The 23,438-nt window shown below is 36.2% G+C and overlaps 1 protein-coding gene across 1 annotated transcript; it reads right to left on the reverse strand.

The window, feature by feature from the left end:
• Positions 1-5,765: 5,765 nt before the first annotated feature.
• Positions 5,766-21,605, reverse strand: SSAP (stage specific activator protein). Its single transcript, NM_214619.1, is given in 14 exon segments — positions 5,766-6,459; positions 7,249-7,300; positions 7,303-7,326; positions 8,317-8,365; positions 8,367-8,418; positions 12,394-12,525; positions 13,086-13,272; positions 16,863-16,868; positions 16,871-16,944; positions 17,967-18,015; positions 18,494-18,637; positions 19,090-19,259; positions 19,792-19,832; positions 21,523-21,605. Coding segments are annotated over 14 exon segments (1,143 nt in total). The 5' UTR covers positions 21,540-21,605; the 3' UTR covers positions 5,766-6,313.
• Between the last annotated feature and the right edge of the window lie 1,833 nt (positions 21,606-23,438).

Here is a 23,438-nt window from a genome sequence, read left to right on the forward strand (position 1 = left end):
AGATCATGGCTCACCATTGTGACCCGTTTGATGAGACCTTTTGATCGGCATCTGTCTCCTGCAATCCGGTAGAGTGTCTTTAGTATTTAGAGGGTGGCTAGTGATTTCCCGAAGGTCGTCAGTCCATCTGAGCTTGAGTCTTCCTTTGTTACGTGTTCCTTCAAAGGTACCTTGAATGATAATTTGTCAAGGTTGTCTCCTGATCTTCTGCTAACGTGACCAAACTATTGTAGCTTGTACCGTCAATCCTGGTAGCAAGTGGCGGTTGATCTCCGATGATGGACATTAATTGTGTCCATTGGTGTTGTAATCTCTTCATGATATCCCAAGTATAGCTTCCTCCAACACCACATTTCAAAGGCAGATATTGCCGAGCTTCCACCCTCCTTGACAATCATTGACCCAAGAACATTATATAAACTTGTCCACTTGATCAACTTCTTCTCCATCAACCACCATGCTCTGTTACATGTAGTTAATTTCCACCAATCATGATCTAGGTCTTTTTCCCATTGAGGTAGGGTCCAAATTATTCACTTGCATCCTTCACTCTTTTTTAAAGAGTTCTAGTAGTTATTCTGATGTTCTTGTTATAAGTGTTGTCAGTGGCATACTGAGCAAAAAACACTTAGAGGGGCAGAAAAACAATCTGCATCACCACCACTCATACATGTTACATGCAGGCCCCGCAGAACTTTTTTTAAATCGGGGTGGGGGTGGGGTGAAGTATTTACGATCAGGAAGAGAGGAGCGCAAATTGGCGTGGTGTTCAAGGGGCACAGCCCCTGGAAGCTCAAGGGTTTCAGGCATTTATTAACTGTAAGATGAACATATTTTGATACCTCATTTCACCTCGGGTCACTTTCTTTCTTTCTTTCTAGTTCTCTTCAACATACTTTATACAAAAAGTGAGGGGGCTCGAGTCCCCTGAGCCCCGCTGTTCTGCGGACCCTGACATGTAGGCTTTTAAATAAGCATATTTTTTGCTTGACTGTGAATTTAGGATTTGTCATTTTCCAACATACGCTTAACAAATAATAATTTACTAAAAAGTGAGAAAAAACCCAGGAAAATCATGTCATTTCAGCAAAATTTGTAAATCACTGGTATCGAATATATAGAAAAAACAGTTTGAATTTTGTTTGGGGGTTTAACTGTCCCCAACCCCCCCCCCCCCCCCAACCCTTCCCCATCAATACGCCAGAGAGTGTTGTATTGTCGGCGTATCTTAGGTTGGTGATCGTTCGTCCACCAACAGAAACTTGACCATAAAATGCCTTTCTCATAATGAATACAGCATAGATGGTGATAGGATGCAGCCTTGACGGACAACTTGACCAATAGTGAACCTTTCGGTGTAGCCATTCTCTGTTCTTACTGTTGCTTCTAGGTATTGGTAGAGCGACTGGATGAGTTGAATTATATATGCTGGAAAGCCCATCCAGCTCATAATCTTCCATAGGCGTTTATGTTGTACGCAGTCAAAAGCTTTGGAAAGATCAATAAAGCTAGGGAGAGAAGTTGTTGAAACGTGTCTCTAGTGTTGCTAACTTCACTATCTTTTCATGACAACAAACTACAGTTGATCGACATCGTAATTATATGCGCGAGTCTGCAGGATGATTGGGTGCTCAGAAATAGGTAAAAGCACAAGCAGGCCTTTACCGTCAAGATGAGGTTCCTGTTGAAGTGATTCCAGGCAGTGATGTCATGGCAAGGAAAGGTCTGTCCACATCATAGTTATGATGAAGCAGGCAGCATCGAAGTACAGCAAGCGATTTGAATTGATGCTAATGAGAAGATGTATGTTAGGGTCCTAGTGGATGACACAGACGTCTACGTACTACTTTTGCATCGATCATTATCTACATGACGGACTTATAAAACGCCAATGACCATGGAGACGCCCCTTCACAAATTGAACTGTTATTGATGTTCCTGCTAATGTAGACAAGTTAGGAGATATCATTCCATCGATGTTGGCAGGACATGCGTTGACGGGATGCGACACTCTTGGGGCATACTTTGGCATTGGATAGGGTACAATGCTAAAAAGTGATGAAGCAGAAGATTCGACTCCCTTAGGACTCAGTTGGCAATGTTGATGCAGCATGGTCATATGTCATCACTCAACCTACTCAATGCTTTGCTTCATGTTATGGACAGTCAACAACCAACTGAATGTCAGAGGCTCGTATCAACGTGTGGCTATCAAGGGTCCGAAGACTAGGAGCTCCAAATACCCCCAAACCTTGCCTCACTACCTCAAACTACCTCAAGCGTTTGTAGAAAATGTTATTAAAAGAGAGCTCATTTGCAAACATGCGTGTGGAAGCACGCATTACAGTCACGACCTCACTTTGCAGAATTAAGTGTTAAATGACACCCTCTTCCGCATGGAATATTTTAGGGCTCCCAACACTTTAGAGGGCTTTTAAACAAATTTCAAGATTTTGAAGCAAACTTATAAACGGATATAGTCCTGTATCGTATCGGTAGTTCGTAATTTGTAGGTTAATTTAAAAGAATCTAGTACCTTAGAATACAAATCTAGTTTCTTAACGCTGTCACTGAAAATGGGCATTTATCACCATATGCCACCTCATATCTATGGGACAGAGAGCATAAAATTCAACCATGTTTTCTTCGAGTATAAAATTACAAAATAAAAATAAATGTGCAGCCCAATTTTTACTCAATGTATCCAGTGCATCTGACTCATGACATATGATAATCTCATGTTAGAAATTGGTATTTGGCCATCATTTTGAACTATTCAAGTTAATGTGTCTATAGAGGGCGCCATTCCGAATTATGCAAATTTGCATATCATTTGTGATCATACAGCATCGCAATTTTTATTTAGTGATGATTCTAGAAAAAAATTAAGATATTTGACTGCCATTTAATGTAGTAAAATGCTGTTAAAACTTTTTATATCATTAATTTTGGTTAAAAAGGGGATTTTGGCGGCCATTTTGTATGACGTCACATATCTCAAATTGCTCAATGCTGACAGAGTGTCAGCAATCGAATTCTTCAAATTGATGGTCTAAGGAACAATAATCCGAAGAAAAAAAAACTATAGACCCTAAAACAAGGTATATCGAGATGGCTGCCGGACTAAACTGAGATTGTATAGATTGTTGTATATTAGTAATCAATCAATATATATTTTTTCTTTTTCTTTTTCATCATTTGTATAAAAATAAAAAAATGCTAAAAAGTCAAAAGTTTTATATCAAACTGAAACAGGGGCACTGATTGATTAATTTTTTGTAATATCATTATTTCTTTTTATGAGAGAGATTTTGTTGGATCAAATATCTGACGGGAGATTTTAAAAAATTCCATCAAGTGAACAAAATATACAATGAATAATACATGTAATGTTGATTTCCCCATTTTTCTGATAAGAGTAAAGACACAATGCTGGTTTTAACATTTTTAAAATTCCTGACAAATGCTTAAAGAAATACTGGAAAGAAAAAAAAAAGTCGTACATTTTTAGAGAAGTCTCTAAAATCCAAAATTGGTTGATAGAATTGAAGGTTTCAAGCACACCTTCAATTATCTGCTTTTTATATAAACACATTTTCTTTCCTTTTATTATTTTTCTATCTCCTTTATGTAAAGTTTTATAATGTTATGCCTATGTTAATTATGTAGGATGTAGAATGTTAATGTGCTGGATGATGATAATGCATGTAATTATGTATACCTTATCACTTATCAAATCATCATAATTATTACTCATCCACTAGGACCCTTTATTATCCCATAGGCCCAAAACGTGGAGATTGAATATTAGCCCTCCCCAAATTATCGCACCCATTAGTGGTTCTAGAGGTTTGCTGGGGAGTCAAGCCTCCCCCCCCCCCCCCCCCCCCCCCACCCAAAAAAAAAAAATAAATAAAAATGAGAAGAAGAAGAAGAAGAAGAATAAATAAATTTTTAAAAAAAAATTGAATTAAAAAATAAATAAATAAATAAATCTTGATTATAAATGAATGAATGCAAGCAAGGCTCAAGTGGAAAATGCAAGAACCCTTTACCCCCCCCCCCCCCCCCCCTCCTCCCAAATTTACTAGTCTAGAACTGTTCCTGGTCTCACCCCAACACACAAATACACACACACACGTTAAAATTTCACAATACATCAGCAATATAGTGAAACACCACCTAATTTAAAGACATCCAAGAGATCCAGCAAAGCAAGTAATGCTGCCATCTTGTGAAATGAGGAGGAAATGGCAAACATTTTCTAGGTAAAAACATGTGGAATCTTTTAATCAATTTTCTCTTTCAAAAATATAGAACAAAAAAATCCATTTCATCATTACAGACAAGTGATAACACAGTGGGAAAAATGAAACAGAATTATCAGCTCAATAATATGGACTTAACCCAATTGTATTGAAATTAACATTTGCATGGACTTACGAGAGTCAAATCATGAATCTAGAAATGTGACTGACAGCATATTACTCATATTAAACAGCCTCCCAAGCAAGATATACATTCTACAATATCAATCAATCATCATGGCAAAAAGGGAATTTTAACGTCTTCTTTTTATACAAAGCTGCTGAATAATGTACATAATAATGAGAAAAGTGCCGTTCATTTTTCATTGTTCATCTAGATTTTAAACTGAAATTGGATTGAAGACTAACAGTGCTAGGGATTTAAACATGTGAACACCTAACAGGAATGAACTGACAAAATACAAAATCTTGAGGTCTAAATAACATTGTGTAGGCATTTCAACAAACCTTGCTATTCTCTGAATACTGTATGAGAGTAGATAACAGGTGTAAATATAAGTATGTCTTTGACAATAATACCACTCTAGTAGACTCCATGAGTCAAATGCATTCATTTAAACAAAGAATTCATCATTTCTAAATGCTCTAGATTGTCACGCATCCTACATAAACAGTAGTCAGTATTGTTGCAATCACATTCAAGGCAATTAAATTAACAAAAGCAGTTATGAATTAATATCTACAAATGAAAATGGTACGTGTGACTTCTTATACTTCCCAAGACAAAACAATCCAGCCCTCAATCTTAAGACATAAACACATAACAACTCCAAAGAAAAACACTCGTCAATAAAGGAAAATCATATTTCCATGATTTTTTTTATGTTTGAAATAAAAATCAGTACAGAAAGCAGATAAATCTAGGGAATGAAATCTTTTTTTTTAACCATAAGCAAAAATATCAAAAAATAAATAATATAGATAAGAGGAAGCCTGGTGCATTATGCCGATGTAGGATTAAATTGACTGATCATTAAATCCATAATCTAACCTACTGTTAAGAATAAACCATGTGATCGACATTTTCACTGCAAACAAGGTACCATGGATTAACAGAGCAAACAGGTTTGAAATATGTCAAATGTACATTGTAAAATTATGTTTGTACAAACCCATTTATGAAGGCCTCGTTCTAATGAAAACTGCCAAACTGATTTCTAATTCACCCAAATCTTGAACATGTATGACAAATCACAGCCCTGAGGTTTAGCCGGAACACTGATAGAAATATGGAGGCAGGGTGAAGAATTTGAGACATCTTATCCAGTAATAGAAAAAACCTGTCACTACTGCCATTTTGGATTATCTGATAATTGTACAGAATAAAAGTCAACACTGGTGAAATGCTAACTGGAATTCACATTGCTAAAAAGTGAAAGTGTCTTTCTAAAGAACACTATGATCTTTTACATTGATTTCAACTTCTATTTATTTTTATTTTTTTCAAGTCAGTGATGTTTTCAACTATTGTGTATTTTTTATACAAAGCAATTCATCTTCCAAAATGAACCTATTGAGATGTTTTGATATCTTTTCAACCAATAGATGGAATGCCAGAATTCAATTCCTTTGAGAGTCTCAACACATGACAATTGTAGAAGCCTTGTAGCAAACCCAATTTGCACAACTATGGACCAAACCAAAGCATATATCTTTTTTGCAGGTATTCACACTGTGTCAAATATTCTATTTCACTCTTTATTATACGAACCATATAATAACGTGCAATTATTTAAACAAATTTGCATAAGGACTACACCAGACTGTCAGTGATTACATTCAAAGTTAAACAAGCTATACAAAGACCAAATTATCCCCCCCCCCCCCCCCCCCCTCCAACAATATCATAGAACTGGACACACAAAATGGGATGATTTACAAGCAGGATCATGAAAATACCAGCCATGAAAACAGCCCTTCATACCAAACATAGAGAACAGATATGTGAGACTGAGGGTTGTTCTCACGAGCTCCTGGTTAGCTGATTATCGACTGTATGGATGGAACTGGTTTCCCCCCATGTTAGCCTTGCCGTAGTTGTTGGTGCCATACATGTCTTGACCGCTTTCCACCTGTGCATAGTTCTGCTGCTGTGGTGGCTGTGGCGTGGGTGTCTGTGTCTGGGGAGCTGCTGTGTGAACATGAACACAATTCAACATTTACTTTAATTCAATTTGAGTCGGGGGGGGGGATCCAGAACTTGCGTCAGGAGTGGCTTACAAACATTTCAACTTTCTATGAAACAAAAACTTTTGGTGGCTGGTTTGCATCATGAATTTTGAGAATATGCATCCACTTTGCGCATTTCTTAACTATAAAGTGATTCCTAACCTGTTACAACAACTAATGAGAATTCGTTTCTTGTTCTTGGTCAGAAATTTGTCATGAGGGGGCAAATTGCCCCCCCCCCCCCCCTCCCTTGCTCCTTCTTCAAATATAATAGTGGATTAACTTATTGGGAATAGTCATATTTGGTTGTTGATGCAAACTAGTTTGTGAGAACACAGGAATTGATAAAACGGATAAGGAAATTCATTCCATAATTGAAATTGGGCAATTCTAATTAATCCATTAAAATAATTACAAATAAAGACAACTCTAAACTTCTAAACCTTGTCCATTTGCTTAAAAATCATATATCTGTTTCTCATTATAAGCTAGAAATGAGCTTCATATCACACTGAAGCTAAAGCAATTGGTTTAATAGCCAAGCAAAATCGCTTATTTAGAACTGGTATTCTGGTCATGCACTTTGCACATTTCTTGTTCAATAGCTTTTTCATATCACTTGCATCATCATTATCATTCCCTGAAGAAGGTTTGTTAGCCATTTGATGTGGAGGTGACAGAGGGATACTTGCCCCATGCCAGGCCTCTGCAAACATTACAATGATAAAAACAGTTATATTTGAATACAGACCTTGACTATAACCTTGGTTGTAGTTTCCTCTCTGAGGTCCATAGCCGGATGCTTCTTGAGCGTAGCTACCCATCGATCCTAAAAATAAAAACAATATTGAATATTCAGCTTTGTGAAAAATATTTGTTGAGAAAAAAAATAGTTCAAATGTAAATACATAAGATGTTGAGAATAATGCTTAGATATTGAAGTTGCTCAAGCGTGGGTATATAGAGGGCAGCACCTCGACGTACGCACAGGAACGTATTACCCATTGGCCCAGTGTTATGTAGTGATTGCCAAGTTGCCTACTTCACGAATGACTATATACCCACACATGAACATCTTTAATAGACATTTTCCTTGTTAAAAACCTGATTTGCATAATTGTCTCTCTGGCAAACATAATCAGAAAGTCAATGTAAAGCATCCTACATTCTTTACAAATTGGAAAGGAACCCGAGCTTAGAACCTATCAGCACTAAATCTTTGCCATCGCTTGCCATTGCTACTCAAGGCCGAGGTGGTTGTGTTATAAAACCTCGGATGCAATTGTAACCATGTGCACAGGAAAAGTCACAAAGAAATCCAAGTCATTTTGTTTCTTATTGAAAACAAACCCAGAGGGTGTTTCACTAAGATCCAAAGTAGGACTTAACAATTATGGAAAGCAGTTAGCATCTATGAAAATACTTTGTGAAAATTATTTTAAAAGGCGTAAAATGTTGTTTCAAATCATTAATTTTTCCTATTATCAAGGAGATTTCATGTTCTTGATGTGGAATTTATAAAAAGTCTAAATTACTTGAATTTTCGCTTTTGAATATATTTGATTTTAAGGCTACCAATCAATGGCTGTCCATAATTTGTAAGCTCGACTTAGGACCCCAGGTCTCTCATGTAGTCCAGTGTTATAAAGGCATTGAGATTGGTGAGGTTTGGAAATGGGGCGGGGAGGGGGTGGGGGCAATGAAAATGGGGTGGGGTGGGAATGAAAATGGGGTGGGGTGGGGATGAAAATGGGACTGAATAATGAACAGAAAAGATTAGAGTGAAAATGAGACAGGTGGTATTGTATTGTAAGCTAACCTTGGCTTGCATACTGCTGCTGAGGTGCTGCCTGTTGTTGTTGGCCATAGGGGTCCTGCTGTGCCTGTCCATAGCCTCCATAACTACCATAGCTTTGTGCACCTAGCAGCAAAATAAGCAATCACAAACATCAATCATTATCAAGTCACTCCTCAAAATAATATCACAAGGAAGAGTCTAACATGACAGAAAGTTGCCTTTTTTTTTAGCCAAGAAAAAAGAAACAGATTGCATCAGTGAAGATTACGGGAACTTCTGATAAAGAATGAGACAGTTATTGAAGTCAAGGAAATTGAGAACTGCTTGTAAAGAATCAAAGAACTACAGTCAAACCTGCTTTAGTGACCACCTGTCTACAAAGGCCACATTTGTTGTTTCCCTTGAAAATGGTTTCTCATTGAATCATGTACTAAAGCAACCTGTCTACAAAGGCCACTTTTTGTGTTTCTCTTGGGTGGTCGCTGTAGACAGATTTGACTGTGTTATGTGTTTGATAGATTACAAAGTCACCACTTTCCAACCCTTTATCAGAGTTTCCTATATATTTCACTGATCTAGTTTACTTTTTTTTGCTTTTATTAAAGCTAACCTGTTAGGATGGACTCTTCTTTCCAACCAAAATGGTTGAAGAAATACACACACACTAAAGGAAAATAACAGATGAAAGTACCCCTGACGATTCGAGTCTTGTGAACTCGAAAATCACCACATAATTGTCAGATAAAAACAAGTGTAATGTAAAAACACCAACATGAATACATATTGCCATGAAGCATAAAATGTCATAAGACTGAAACAACAGCAACAACACTGTATTCTACTAACATTAAACCAGACACTTTTGTTCAAAATCAAGTTCAACAAAGGAAGTTTGTTTGAAGTCTATATATTCAAAATTGTTATACATGATTTTAGACCATGTGTCGGGTTTAACTGGACAGTAGGATAAGGACCAAAGAGTTTAAGAGAACCTGTGCATCTGGAAAGAACAGAAAAGCAATTCATCAGACTCTAGAACCAGGTATGAACAAGAATGAAATTAACATCTCAGTATAAATATCAACAACCACCTCTATAAAATAAAGAAGCAAAAGAATTCCCCCGATCAAAGATAGGGTGCAGTAGGTACTCTAGTATGGTGAATTCTTCTTAAGTAACCTTGTAACAAACACAGCATGATGAAGTAAAAACTGATTCATAAACTAGCATCATACTAGTATATTACTGTAAAACCGGTAAATCTAGGGTTCATGAAAGGTTCACATATTTCAAAGTCGGTTTAGATGAAATAATTGAATCACAACATAGGATTTTTATAAATTCCCCTAAAGTTCTTGTAAAAAAAAAAAGAGAAGTCATTAACATTTCATTAAATGTTCATGTCTCAAAAAGACTATCATTTGAATAAAGCCTGTATGATTATTCCTCTTATGAAAATATGTTACAAAAATTCAAATTTATTAGCAGATAATATCATATCATCTTGTAGGAATAGCCTATTTTCTTATGCAACTTTTGTTTTTTCATGCAAGAATGTTGACATAACTCCATGTAATATTTTGTGTTATCAATGAATATTTGAAATTTCTGCAAAATAATTAACACTCATGAGGAAATCAAAGCTCATGAACCTTTTTTCCTGTTTGAGTATACATCTATCACTGTAAGTACTTTGGAATAATCATATCTTCCATGTGTAGGCTTATAGCTACAATGTGTAACAACGACGACAAAAATTGATGCACGCACCACAATAAATAGGTTGGTTTACACGGCTAGTAATAACAACTATGTTTGATAACAATTATGAAAGGTCACAGGGTTTTTTTTTTCCATCACAATCTTATTTTGGAATACTAGTACACTTTTTTCCAAGCCACATAACTTAATCTACCTCTTGTGTATTGGAAGTAGTTACAAAGGAAATACATGTACCAATACTGCATTATAAAGACAAGAATATTTGCCACATCTTGTGATAGTCTACCATAAACAAATAAAACATTTAATGCCTCAATCCAATAGTGGCATCGACAGAACAATGCTGAAGCCCCTGATTTGAGTACCGTAAATTAAACATGTATTTTGTGGATATTGAATTTTTTCAGAAGAAAATAGAACAAATTAAAAAAGTATTAAAAAATAAATAAAAGTTCATGCAAGAAAAACTCCACTTTATGTGAAGCAAAGAATAACAACAAGAAAGAAAACTAAGTAAGCTTAAGTAAACTTGAAAAATTCAAACACTATTCATAAATTAAAAAAGCAATGTTAGAATAAAAACACCAGAAAATCAATTAGTTTGCAAAATAGCACCAGAAAAAAACACGAGCCCCATCAGACAGTCAATACTCACTTTCAGTCTGTTTTTAGTTATATTTTGCTACTAAAATCAGGTGATCTGGTTGACCACCACTAGCCAGATAATTCTATGTCTTTACTCTTCAATAACTAAAATCTTTTTAAAATCATGCAGATACATGTACCAAGGTATTATAATTTCATTTTTTTTTTAAATATAATCATATTTGTATTTTAACAAACATAAGAAAAGTTTGAAGTTTGGATAAGTCATATATCTTTAATAACTTTTGACTATTGGGGTGATATAAATATCTCTATGAGTAAAAATTGTTAACTCAGATTCTTTATAGATTCAATGCTATGAAGCTTGAGAGAAAAAGGGCCCTTTAAGAATTTTAACAGTTAATATTATTATAACTTTATTATTGTTATGATTACTATTGTTATCTTCACCATCATTATTACATATGATTTCATCAGCAAGACTGCCATTATATTTATACTTTGGGTACAGTAGGAAACACATGATCATCCTTTCCATATCCATCGTTAATTCAAAGTAGTATTTCTTTAATCTAACAGATATAAAACTAAGACTGTCTGACTGAGGGCTATTTGAGAGTTTACCGTTGCGAGATTTTTCGCCTCCAATACTATCACCTCCCCCACTGTGTCTTCCTGCAAGATAGGACGATCAGGATTGGACAGTACGAGTACATCAAACACATTCACTGGTATATACACAGCATTGGATATTACATGCTACTTAAAAAGTGACATCATCATTTTATTAAGGTGGTATATAAACTCAAATGTGCTTTGTTAGAGTGTGTCCACAAGACATGCTCATGGGAATTCACTCAACATCAAATTATCTATTTATTACATGCCTTAATATGTCCCTGACTAAAAATAAATTATGATAATTTTGCACAAGCAAAGGGATGGTAGGGTTAGAGTTACATACATGCCAACATTTGAAAATCAGAAATCTGTACAAATTATGCTATTTTCAAAAAAAGAGGAACAATCCTAACTCTCCTATTCAATACTACAGACAAATTTGTACAGGAAGATGAACACCTGCATTAAAATGATAATTATCTTCTCCCAAAAAGAGGAATGTTCCTCTTTAATCTGAACAGTTGGCATGTATGGAGTTAGAAGCATTACTGATTTAAAGTGCTACTGACTCGGCCATTTTCATGAGGAAATAATAAAAAATAAAGGTACAGTATATCAGTAAGTAACAGTAGATACTTGTAACTTGCTTGATCTAGTAATGGACATTACAGTAGTGAGACACGCTACCATTGCAATATTGTGCTTCCTTCCAAGGCCATTAACAATTTCAAAGTTAATCTAAGCTTAGGTAATGAAACAATTACCTTCTGAGATAATGGCTGAAAGTCACGCTGAATACTTGATCATCTACAAAATACCATAGTACTGCTAAATTTATGAAAATCCCCAAACCAAACATACATTGATAAGCTTTGGCATCATTTATTAGTCATCACTAACCCTGAACCAAGGAACTACCAATGAATCTTTCTAGCCAACTTCAATCAGCAGAAGTTTTTCATTTATATATTTCATACCATTTGTTCGAAAGTTGAAAGATTCTGGTACACTTGGATTTTCAGGATAACCCGAATTTCACATTATCTTTCAATTTTCTAGCCCATTAGCGTGATAGTATTCTGAGGACATACTATAAATGGGCTTGATGCATTCTACAGGAATAACCAGCCACATTACATCCCTACCTACCTCCATAACTTTGTTGTCCTTGTTGACCATAGCCTGATTGTGGTTGCTGCTGTTGCCTGTTGTAGCCTGGCTGTTGACCACCACCTCGCTGTTGCTGGTAACCACCACCTTGCTGTCCACCACCGTATTGACCTGACAATCAGCATACAATGTTTCTTACAATTACTCAGAAAGCTTATTCTAATAATCATACTATGCAATTAAAGTTTGTACTTCATGAACAAAAGGTTAACAAGATGACTGTGACTGCAACTTTAACCACATCGATATGCCAAAATTTTTAAAATATTTCTAGTAATTTTGTAACACTTTCATGACCCTGTGACCTTTTACCTATTACACCAAAAATCTTAATCAGTTTAATCCTTGCATGCTCATACAATACTTGATCAAAGTTTGGTTAAATTCATTTAATGGTTCTTAAGTTATCAAAAAGTAGGACAGATGAACAGATGGAGAGACAACTGGGCCCTGTCTTACAAAGAGTTAAGGTTGATTTGGATCAATCGTAAGTCCTCCAATCAATCGCAAGTTTGCGGTCTCCTATCTCTTATGTACATAGTTGCGATTGATATCAACTCTTTGTAAGACGGGTCCCTGGAGAACATAATGCCTCCGGCACCACCTTTGGTTGCAGAAGCATACAAACTCTGATGCATCTTGATTTGTTTGTTCTATGGGTCACTACCTACCCATTTGCTGACCCCATTGGTTGCCGCCTCCGTAGCCGTTGCTGCCGCCTCCTCCGTATCCTCCTTGACCACCACCTTGGTTCCAGTTACCCCCCTGCGGGAAGCCTCCTGGACCCCCTGGGCCACCCTGTCCTCCTGGACCTCCGAACCCTCGGTTCATCTTAGGCTGGGCCTTCTTGATCTCCATCTAAACCAACATAAAACCAAAACCATGTCAATTATACAATAGCAGTTGAATCATGCAGGATAGTTGTTAGAAGTTAGGTTAATTGGAATGGAAGTTAAAACAAGGTTAATCTTATCAACGAGACTCGTACCAACGGCTTTTAAGGGACTATCAAATGTTCATATGAATTAAAGCAGAAAAATCAGAGGCATGGATTGATAAATGGACAGTAAGAGAGTTATGATTTATTTAAAAGTGAAGACTAATAATTATAAAAGAGGTTCGCATCGTTGCATATATTGTTGGTATGTGTATGATGCTATCTATGACAAGTTTGCATCAATCTTTTTTCATAAAATCCAATCAAATATCCTGACTGAAGAAACTACTTGGTGAAAGGTTGTTATATAACATGTTAATATCAAAGAAAGTCCCTCAGGGTAAATTCATTAGGGAGAAAGATACAAAGAATTACTACCCTTGGGGGGGGGGGGGGGGGGGGGGCTACATTAAATCAGTCACTTGACCAAGATGACACAATTGAAATTAACTCATCTTAATTTCCAAACAATCAAACTCTCTTGCTGCCTCATTTCTATTTGTTTGACTTTCGCCCATCTTTTCATCACTTTTATTTTTTTGCTTACATTTAAGTGTGTGTGAAATATCACAAGCAAATATTTTCCAAAGTGAATCCTTAAATTGGTGAGGGAATTTTCTTTGATATTTATTAGAGAAATCTTACCAACTTTTGAATATATCTTTCTGGAGTGTTTTATAAGATTTTTATAAGCGTACGTACTGATTTTCGAGCACTAAATATTATTGATGTTGTTTGTTTGCCTGTCTATAAGGTAACATCATAACCATAAACTTCATTGGATGATGGAAATCAATTTGCCTCGGTTGCTTTGAATTTCATAAAAATGTACCATTTGCCAAAATGTAGATGTATCAACAAAGAACAAGAACAAACCAAAAAATAAATAAATAAATAAATAATAACTTTTAAATGAGGAAAAGTTTTCTACCATCTAGAAATATGTGACCTGGTAACCCAGAACTATCAATAAATCACTGAAATCAATTATTTCCTAAATCTATAGATTACTTAATTATGATTTCCCAGGTATACTTCCATCAAATTCAAATCATCTTGTGCTATCTTTCTTAAAGATGATCAGTAACTTCTAGTCAGATTAAAGTTCTAAACATATATAAGAATGTGTTTTTCTTTTGTGCAGCCTAACAAAATGGGTCAATCAACTGTCACCGATTAAAATGAAAACATTATCAGAATGAGACAAAAAGATTATCAGAACAAATCTAATCAACTTCCTGGGATGAAAACCCTACGCAGTGTCTGTGGATCAATGAAAAATCATTGATGCACAATAAAAACTAAATTTTTGCAAATTCTGAATAAGCTATTCCTCAAGCTAAAAGAAGTGCCATTCTGACATCCTAAAAAATATATATTACTGATATTCACAATGAAATTTCCAGTTCCAAACCAAAATCTTCTCTTTCCATTGTTAGTCCCATTGCTAGAATTGCAGCTATTTGATAGTCTGAGGTAAGATGTCACATTCCAATGTTGGATAGAAATTAAGTTGTTTTTCAATGAAAAAACAACCAATCAACTAAAAAAGTTCAATAAATGTTAAGATACTGAAAAATCACATGTAAACATGGAGTAGGACCAGCTATTGAAGGTCATAGAATTGCATACATGTTATGTATGATGTAGGCATAGGAGCAAGGAAAGATTTAGGAGACCTGTCCTTTCAAATTTCATTAAGTTTCAGAATCATGGATAGGTTCTTGTACCCAAGTCACACTTAGGAGACCGACACCAAACCAACAAGCAATTGCATTAACCCATGGTACGCTAAGAATTGCTCGGTTCAGGGCGTATGCGGAGTCAGATGAGTGGTGAGCAGAGCTTAAATTAATCCAAGGTCACCAAGGTCATGGTCGTGGATGCCCTTTCGATTGGCCTCAATGCCCCTCTCATTGGCCTTGGAGATTTTTGGGGCCCTTTCCAATTCTTCCTATTTGTACTGTAATATAGGAATGTGCCCTTACAGAAAAGTGGCCTTGCCCTAAAAATATTAAAATTTAAGGCCTGGGTGTGATTGAGGCATCAATACTCTGTCACATACTAGTAATGATTGATAATTACAGTGGCTGATCACTGAAGCATGCAATTACGGTGTGTTTCCCCCACATCCCACATAAAATATTAATACACCTCAAACAGGTCCTAAGCAATTTGAAATTTGAACATTGAACAGGATACACAATGATAAATGGTTAGTAGATATTGTTAAACGTGTGCATGGCTTTACCAATAGTTCAAAAACTTCCAATATTTTTGCAAAATTCATTGCACATTTCAAAAGATTGTGCTCTGTTTAATAACTTCTCTTTAAAGTGAGAAGATACATGTATATGTGTACGCAGGGCTCAACACTAACAGGTTCCCAGGACACACAGGTTCCCAAAATCCAAGTCTGGGCCCTCAAAATTCTAAAATTTTAACATAGAGCTCATGCATACAGACTGTAAAAAGTTTAAAACCAGACCCCCTTCCAAAAAAAGTTAGTGTGGAGCCCTTGTGTACATATAAGGATTAAGAATATTCAATCATTTTGATCCTTATATAACACTCCCAACAACAATAAAAAAAAATATTCATGAAATGAAAAGCAAATTCTTTGAATAAATTAAACTACTTGGAGCATGCAGAGCGGCGTATATCTCAGACGGTCTTCTTTCTCAAAAACAATTTCTGTTCACTAGTATACAAATTACGCTTAAGTACGCTTAAGAGAAATGGTAAATCATGATACAATACTTCTACTGAATGAATCTGTAGGTACAGTATGGTAATATTTTTCCTTCACGTAATGTAATGACATACGACTTAACTATAAGTAATACTATTCATTACTAAGTAACAGTAAATTAGTGAAATTTTTTCATGCAAATGATAAACCAATGCTTAAACTTAAAACATTTGAATACTGTAAGGTACTTAACTTAAAGTGTTCATTTAGCTTTTCTTAAAGGTATTTAAAAAGTAGTTTAAATACATTTACACTACACTACAATTGCGCTCCAAGTACTTTAACTTATTATAAATTAACTGCCCATTGTAGGATGTTACAATCAAACTCAACTATCACTCACACAAGCAAACCGATTTCTCATCAATAAAGTGTATTTGTATCTCGTTGTAGGAGACAGAAGTAAAATCACTGTGAAAAATCACAGCGATTTCTTCTTTGCATATTCTTGAAATCTTATGCAAAATATTACAGTTCTGGAACCATATTTTTGTTTCTAGCATTTTGGGGGTGATTGTAATTCTAAAATCGACCTTTCTCAAGGACAGGAAAGAAAGAAAGAAAAAAATTGTGCCAATTTAAATTAGTAAAACAAAAAATTCTGAGTAAGAACAATTTCAAAGCAGATCCCATTCTCGATTTCACTGTAATATTTCCAAGTTCTTGCTATGTCGCTTCCCCTTCCTCTCTCTCTCTCTCTCTCTTTCTCTCATTCACGCAGAAAAAAAGAAATAATTAAGATAAGACTTAAAACTCTACCGATTTCCCTTGAGCTCCAGATGGTGCATTCGGACCAATTTCTCTACGGCTTCTTCACTATCCAACGTCACAAAGCCGAAGCCTACATGTAGATACAGTACGATCAGGATAGATAGGTAGGTAGGTAGGTAGGTACGTAGGTAGTAGATACATGCCATTCCATAATAACGTAAACATTAAAGCTTACTGGTACAAATACAAGACTGACCTACCTTCTACAGTGCATGCAAGTTTGAAGCCAGTATAGCAAAATATAATTTTTTGTATTCATTACATTAAAGTTGGAGTTATACTTCAACAGCAACCTTCTGACCATATAGAAGAAGTTTGTTCTAATCTATTTTGTGGTCACTTTCATGATATCTATTTTGTGGTCACTTTCATGATTTCGATTTTGGTCTAGATCTCCCGATCAAACAAATGAAGTATCTTCCGTGGAGGATAAAAAGCCAGAAAACAACCTTGCATTGCACTGTAGAAGAAACAAAGTCTTACAGCTTACTCTGGATATACCTACATGAAAACGGAAAAAACTTAGGAGAGAATACAATACAGTTAAGGTACAAGATTACCATACTTTTTCATTCATTAGCAAAGTAAAGAAGAAAAAAATAGTTAAAATCCTAGGCCTATACTTTATAACCATGAAATCATAGTTAAAACCTTGGAGGTAACAAGTACCCATATACATATGCGACTCACAAATTAAAAATGTCTTGTAGGCAAATCTTTAAATCTCTCAGTTACTTCTTGTGCATCACTTTGAGTCCGATAAAAACACATATCTTTCACCTATGTTGAGAGGTGCAAAAGTTTTTACCGGTCGATGACTACATATCTATTTCTCGTCTATTGTATTCAGTAAATTAATGAAAATCATAAATTACATGGTATGACATTTTTATTAAAAAAATCCATGACGGTAAAAACAGGAGTGTTCTAAAATATGCTAGGGTTATCTATCCCCTCTCTTCAAATATCACTTATTTTGCTTGAATACATGCATGTAAGTACATTATAATCAAATTTTACTTCACCACAAAACATACACTCTAGAATTAGTTATAATGGACTACATCTGTACAGTTTTTGTTTCAAACATACCTCTGTGTTTTCCAGTGTCGGTGTCGTTCATAATATGTACATCTTCCACCTACAAATGAAATGTCGAACAAAAACAAATTAAAAGACCATTCAGTCTCCAATATATCTCTGCATATATCTAATTGTAGACACAGATAAAGTAACTGAACTACAATCACATATGATATGCTCATACACCATAATTCTTCATTCGAAGCAAATAATTGAGGTAAATCTAATAGCTTTAATTCTGTTTAACTTATTTTGCACCTTCTCCGTTATCCTGGTTTTTTTTTCCACTGTTATATTTATCATTTTATGTTACACATAGTCGGTGATTATCAAAGGGCATCCAATTCTTGTAAAAAGTTGATTTGTGAATTAGATCCATATTAAACATACGATTGTTGGCAATATGAGCCAACTACCATCTATACATATCTCAAATTGGCAATTTGGTCACTAAATTTCCAGTCAATACAATTTGGAGCTCCCCACACTTTAGAGGGGCTTTAAGGTTTGGAACCCCCTTTAATGAGAATACTTACATTTCCATGTGATCTGAATAGTTCATAGAGATCTTCTTTGGTAGCTTGTTGTGAGATACCTCCCACAAAGACCTTCTTAGTTCTCTGATCACCTGGTCCCATTCTCTTCTCTGATCCTCGAGCTTTGCAACGTTTGCAATCAAGCTACAATCAAAACATGACACACTTCTCTATTAGAATCTAGACAAAATCAGGAAATACATGTACTACCCTTTGAATGATGAATAGTAATGCAACAGAAGATCTGCCATTTTTGTTTAGTCTTGTTTATAGATGAATACAAAAAAAAACTGTTAAAAAGAAGTTGTATTTTCTTGACTCTTTCCTCATTTTTTATTGAATGTGAAAATTATTTACAGAGCTCAAACTCAGACTGCATAGCAAAAAAATCACTCATTTACATGTTAAATTTTCACATTCCTATAATTTCAATTTATTACATAAAGGCAATAATATCAGATGATGAACTTAATTAATGTTGTTCTTTTGTACATCATGCCTTTAAGTGATTTCATCTACTGAGTGCATCTTGAGCAAAGTGGATTTGCACCTTACAAATCTTAAGGTTGTTATAGTTATAAGAAATAAGAGTTTACCCCTTTTCCTTCCAGGTTGTGGTTCTTTTCGTTGGTCACATCGTCTACGCAGGCCGGGTCAGCAAACGTCACAAAACCAAAGCCTTTGTTCTGACCAGGTTTATCTTTATCCATCATCAAGATAATATCACTCAGCTTTCCAAACTTCTCGAAGTATGCTCGGAATGTATCTGAGGTCAAGGAGGGTCGTTAGTAATTAACATTTGAAAATCAAAACAAGTCAGCCAGACAGATGAAGAGAGGGAGGGGAAAGAAATTCTCTGAAAAATAACACTCCTTAGGCTTAAACTTAAAGAGTACTATCATGATTATTGATGTTATCAAAATCATCAATAGAGAATTTCTGATTGAAAATAAACATCACTTCTTTTGTTTTTACTATACATCAATCTTCCAAAGGAGATTCAACACACAAGTAGTATTTAGAACTCAATATATTTTACTACAAATCCAAATTCATGAACAACAAAATAAAAGGCATTAAAAAAAAAAGTAGTCACTTTTGACACATTGTTCTGAGGTGTAAATTAAGGAACAATTACGTTAGCTATTTCTGCAAATGTATTCAAACATCATAATCATCAACATTCTTTCATTTTGCAAAATTATAGTTTCATATTTTATATTAACAATCAATAATGTAAATAAACTGATTATCCAAATTGTTTTTACTAATCCTGCTACTGACAGTACAGTTCTTACCTGCATGTGTGTTGCGGTCAACACCACCAACAAATATTTTTCTGAAAAATAAAAACAGGAGATGTTATAATCAAGTCAAACTATAGATGACGAAAGTTGTAGTAAAAGCCTTGATAGAGTAGAGGGGGTAATCGACCAGCTCCAGTTTTCGGCCGATCCGGTGGATGCATGGTAAAATCCCTTTAAAATACATCGCATAATAGCATATCACATATCCCACACATACCAAACCATGCCAGAGTCACTGAAGAACCACATTTGCAATCGAAATATATCCTAAAATATCACGTTTTAGCGATGTAATCGGCGGTCCCGCTACCGAAATCTGAAAAATTGAGTATCTTACGCGTGTCTGTAAGAAATATGGGTAAGATAAAATGAGCTTTATTTCAAGTATTTTTCAGATTTAGAGCCCGATTTTGTGTTAGTCGCAAGCTCAAAAGTATCTCATCGCATGTATTAAATCAATGCAGCCGGACACCACAACGCACGCACGATATGCTAGTCTAATTCAGATTCCAATTTCCGATCACGGCAGTGCTAGTTTTCGACCAGGCGAGCACCGGGGAGCTCCGGCGTGGGATACCTGCTCCGCCCGCTTGTGCTATAGATCAGCGTGGAAACGCACGGCGCGCGCGAGCGCTTCCTATTGACTTTGTACATGTGAAAATTGAAATGAATATTGTCATGGCAATTCATGATCTTTTTCTGGGATTCTTGTTTTGTTTATATAATAATAATATTTGCTTCATGATTTAAACAAAAAATGATAATAAATAGGAAGTAAAGGGTCCAAAAAATAGGATTTTGTCTTAAGTGGCCGAAAACCGGCTCCTTAACTCTATCTTGACTTTCTTGTTAAACAGTACTAGTAGGGGCGCTGGTCCGAGAATAAGGATCGTCTTCATAAACGAGGATCGTCTTCTTTAACACTGACCGATGCGTCCTCAAAAATAAGGACCGTCTGCATTTTTGCAGACGTTTCATATTTTTGATCGGCGCATTGGCGATGCAAAAAACGGATTCTGCAATAATTTTCTTGATGCAATTTACATTGACTTTGTACATAGACCTTCACATTATGAGCAATAAATCCTTGGGAAGACGGACAACCCATAAAAGTAGACGGACAACTAGGGTTATTTTCCCCCGGGGAATCCATTTTTGGCATCGCCAGCGGGCCGTTCTGTAACATGAAACCCCCAGAGCGCCGATGAAAAAAAACGTCCTCGAAAATGCAGACGACCCTTATTTTTGAGGACACATTTTGTCTTCGTTTATGAGGATATCCTTGTTTATGAGGACGATCCTCATTCTCGGACCAGCGCCCCTACTGTTAAATGAGAAGTTCTTCACTTCCTCAAGTTCCTGCTCAAATTGCGACTAGTTTGGGCACATTTATTCTTTAAATAACTAAGATAATATAAGATGTAAAATCAAATGAAGCATTTTGATAATATAAAACAACATCTTTATGGATTTGAAGTCCAGTAGCTTAGGTTCTGGAGCTCCCTATGACTATCAGATTTACCTGACTACACTACACATGTACAAATTTGACATTGAAGTCCCACTCGTAATTTTTGGAGATGTGCGGGTATTGCATGCACAGAACGCATGTGGAAGTTCAATTTAAAATGTCGATCTAAATTCACACAAGTCAGTGACAACGACAGTAATTTCAATTTCATTTACAACATCAACACCTTTCATTCCAGCTCTGACTCTTACCCGATTTCTTCGCCCATTTTGCCTGGTTTGTGTTTAGCTAGAGAAGATTATGCACAATTTGGTCGACTCCCTTGATCGTTCACGGCGCGGCGTTTGCTAAAAAAGATCGAGCCACACGTATTGCGCATGCGCACAGCATTCAATCAATTTTTTCTGAAGAATCTCGATCATAATGAAAGGAATCTATTTCGGTGGTACTGGTAGGCCTGAATTAATATGGAAAGGAGGTCTGATGTAAGTGGAATCTAATATAAACACCAGGGAAATTTTAAAGAATGGGACGTATATTTTTTGACAATCGATTGGATCTCTTCAAATGAAGGGGAATTTTAATCGAAAATAAAACTTTTGATTTTTTTTTAAATCCTGCCGAAGAATTGAATCAGGCTCACCGTTGTCGCCATCATCGGTCATAAGTATATAGGGCTACACTTTTTTTTAATATGTTTTGCAGAAGCAGTATATATTATGTTCTTTAAAGAGGCGGATCCAGGGGGTTATATTCGTCACGACATTTGCACATGTATGTGCAAAGTTTTAAAGAAAATACACGCAGTTACTTTATGCGTATACTTGATGAGCCATTAACAGGATTGGCCCATTGTGTACTTGTTTTCATGCAAACTTCTACTTCTACTTCTACTCATCAACGCCTGTTCAGCATCTAGATGAGGATAAAGCATAGAGTTGTATAATTCAGTGGCGGATCCAGGGGGGGGGCCGAAACGGCCGCGGCCCCCCCCCCCCCCTATTGGCGGCGCAAAAAAAAGGAAGAAAAAAAAGAGGAAGAAAAGAAGAGAAAAAAAGAAAGGAGAAGAGGAGAAAAAAAAGGAGAAGAGAAAAGAAAGGAGAAGAGAAAGGAAAAAAGAAGAGAAAAGAAAATAGAAGAGAAAAGATAAATAAAAAGCCCCCCCCCCCCCCCTCCCTCTAACTCCGGGGTAGGAGGGACCGAATTTGTGTTCCCTAAATTTCCGATAAAGAGTTACTTTTCACGAAACAAAGTCCGGCCCGCAATACACAAAAATCCGGCCCGTACTGACTTTACACACCGGAGACAGAGGGGTGCTTTCAAAGAGAGGGAACATACATGTGCGTACCCTATAGATAACACTGAGAGGGTGAGGGGGGGGGGGGGGTGGGGAAAAGAAAAGTCGGTGAGAAAGGGGGAAAGGCAAGGAAATGGCGCTAAGTGACAGTAACGACAAATATGGGAAAACTGTAATCGGGAGATTAGGGGACATTCCAGAAGGCTCATTGGCAAACGTTATTGAATAGAGGGGGGCCGGGCCGGCCGCATAAAATCTCGAGCCGCGGATTCAAAGTTAAACGTTAACTAGAACAGCCCCTGCGGTCATCACTCTTTAGTGAGAAATTTGAAAAGGGCACAACATTTTGGATGTCTTTTAAATAGAAATTATATACTCAACAGTCAAATTTTAAATTAACGGTAGGGCCGCTTGACAACTCTTATTTTGCCCTTCATTTGGATTCAGCTCGTATCGACTCGCTTGTGATTGTATTAGAACTCATGTTGGTAGTAATCATGGACAGCTAGGGGCGGCGATCCTGGGCCCGATATGGGGACAAGTCTCCCAGGAAATTTAGAAATATAGCTAGAAATAAATATAGCGGAAAGAACGTACATATCGGGCTTAGGGATTTTTTAGAATGCATAATTTCAGCATTCAACATTGCAAAATCTCGTTTGGTCGCTACGCCCCGGCCCCGGCCCTCGCCCGATAACACAAAATTATGACGCTCCCGGCCGTGATTTATCCATGGTAGCTGTAATATAGAACGGTACAACGAATCGTCTTCTTTCTCCAATAATTTAATGAAATGTCAAAGCTTCCGCGCATCGCTCGGGAGGGGGGCAACTGAATTCAGACAAGGATTGGGAGTCGAGAATGGTAAAA

Source organism: Strongylocentrotus purpuratus, unplaced genomic scaffold (assembly GCF_000002235.5).
Source record: "Strongylocentrotus purpuratus isolate Spur 01 unplaced genomic scaffold, Spur_5.0 spur5_scaffold_3, whole genome shotgun sequence".
Classification (NCBI taxonomy): Eukaryota; Metazoa; Echinodermata; class Echinoidea; order Camarodonta; family Strongylocentrotidae; genus Strongylocentrotus; species Strongylocentrotus purpuratus.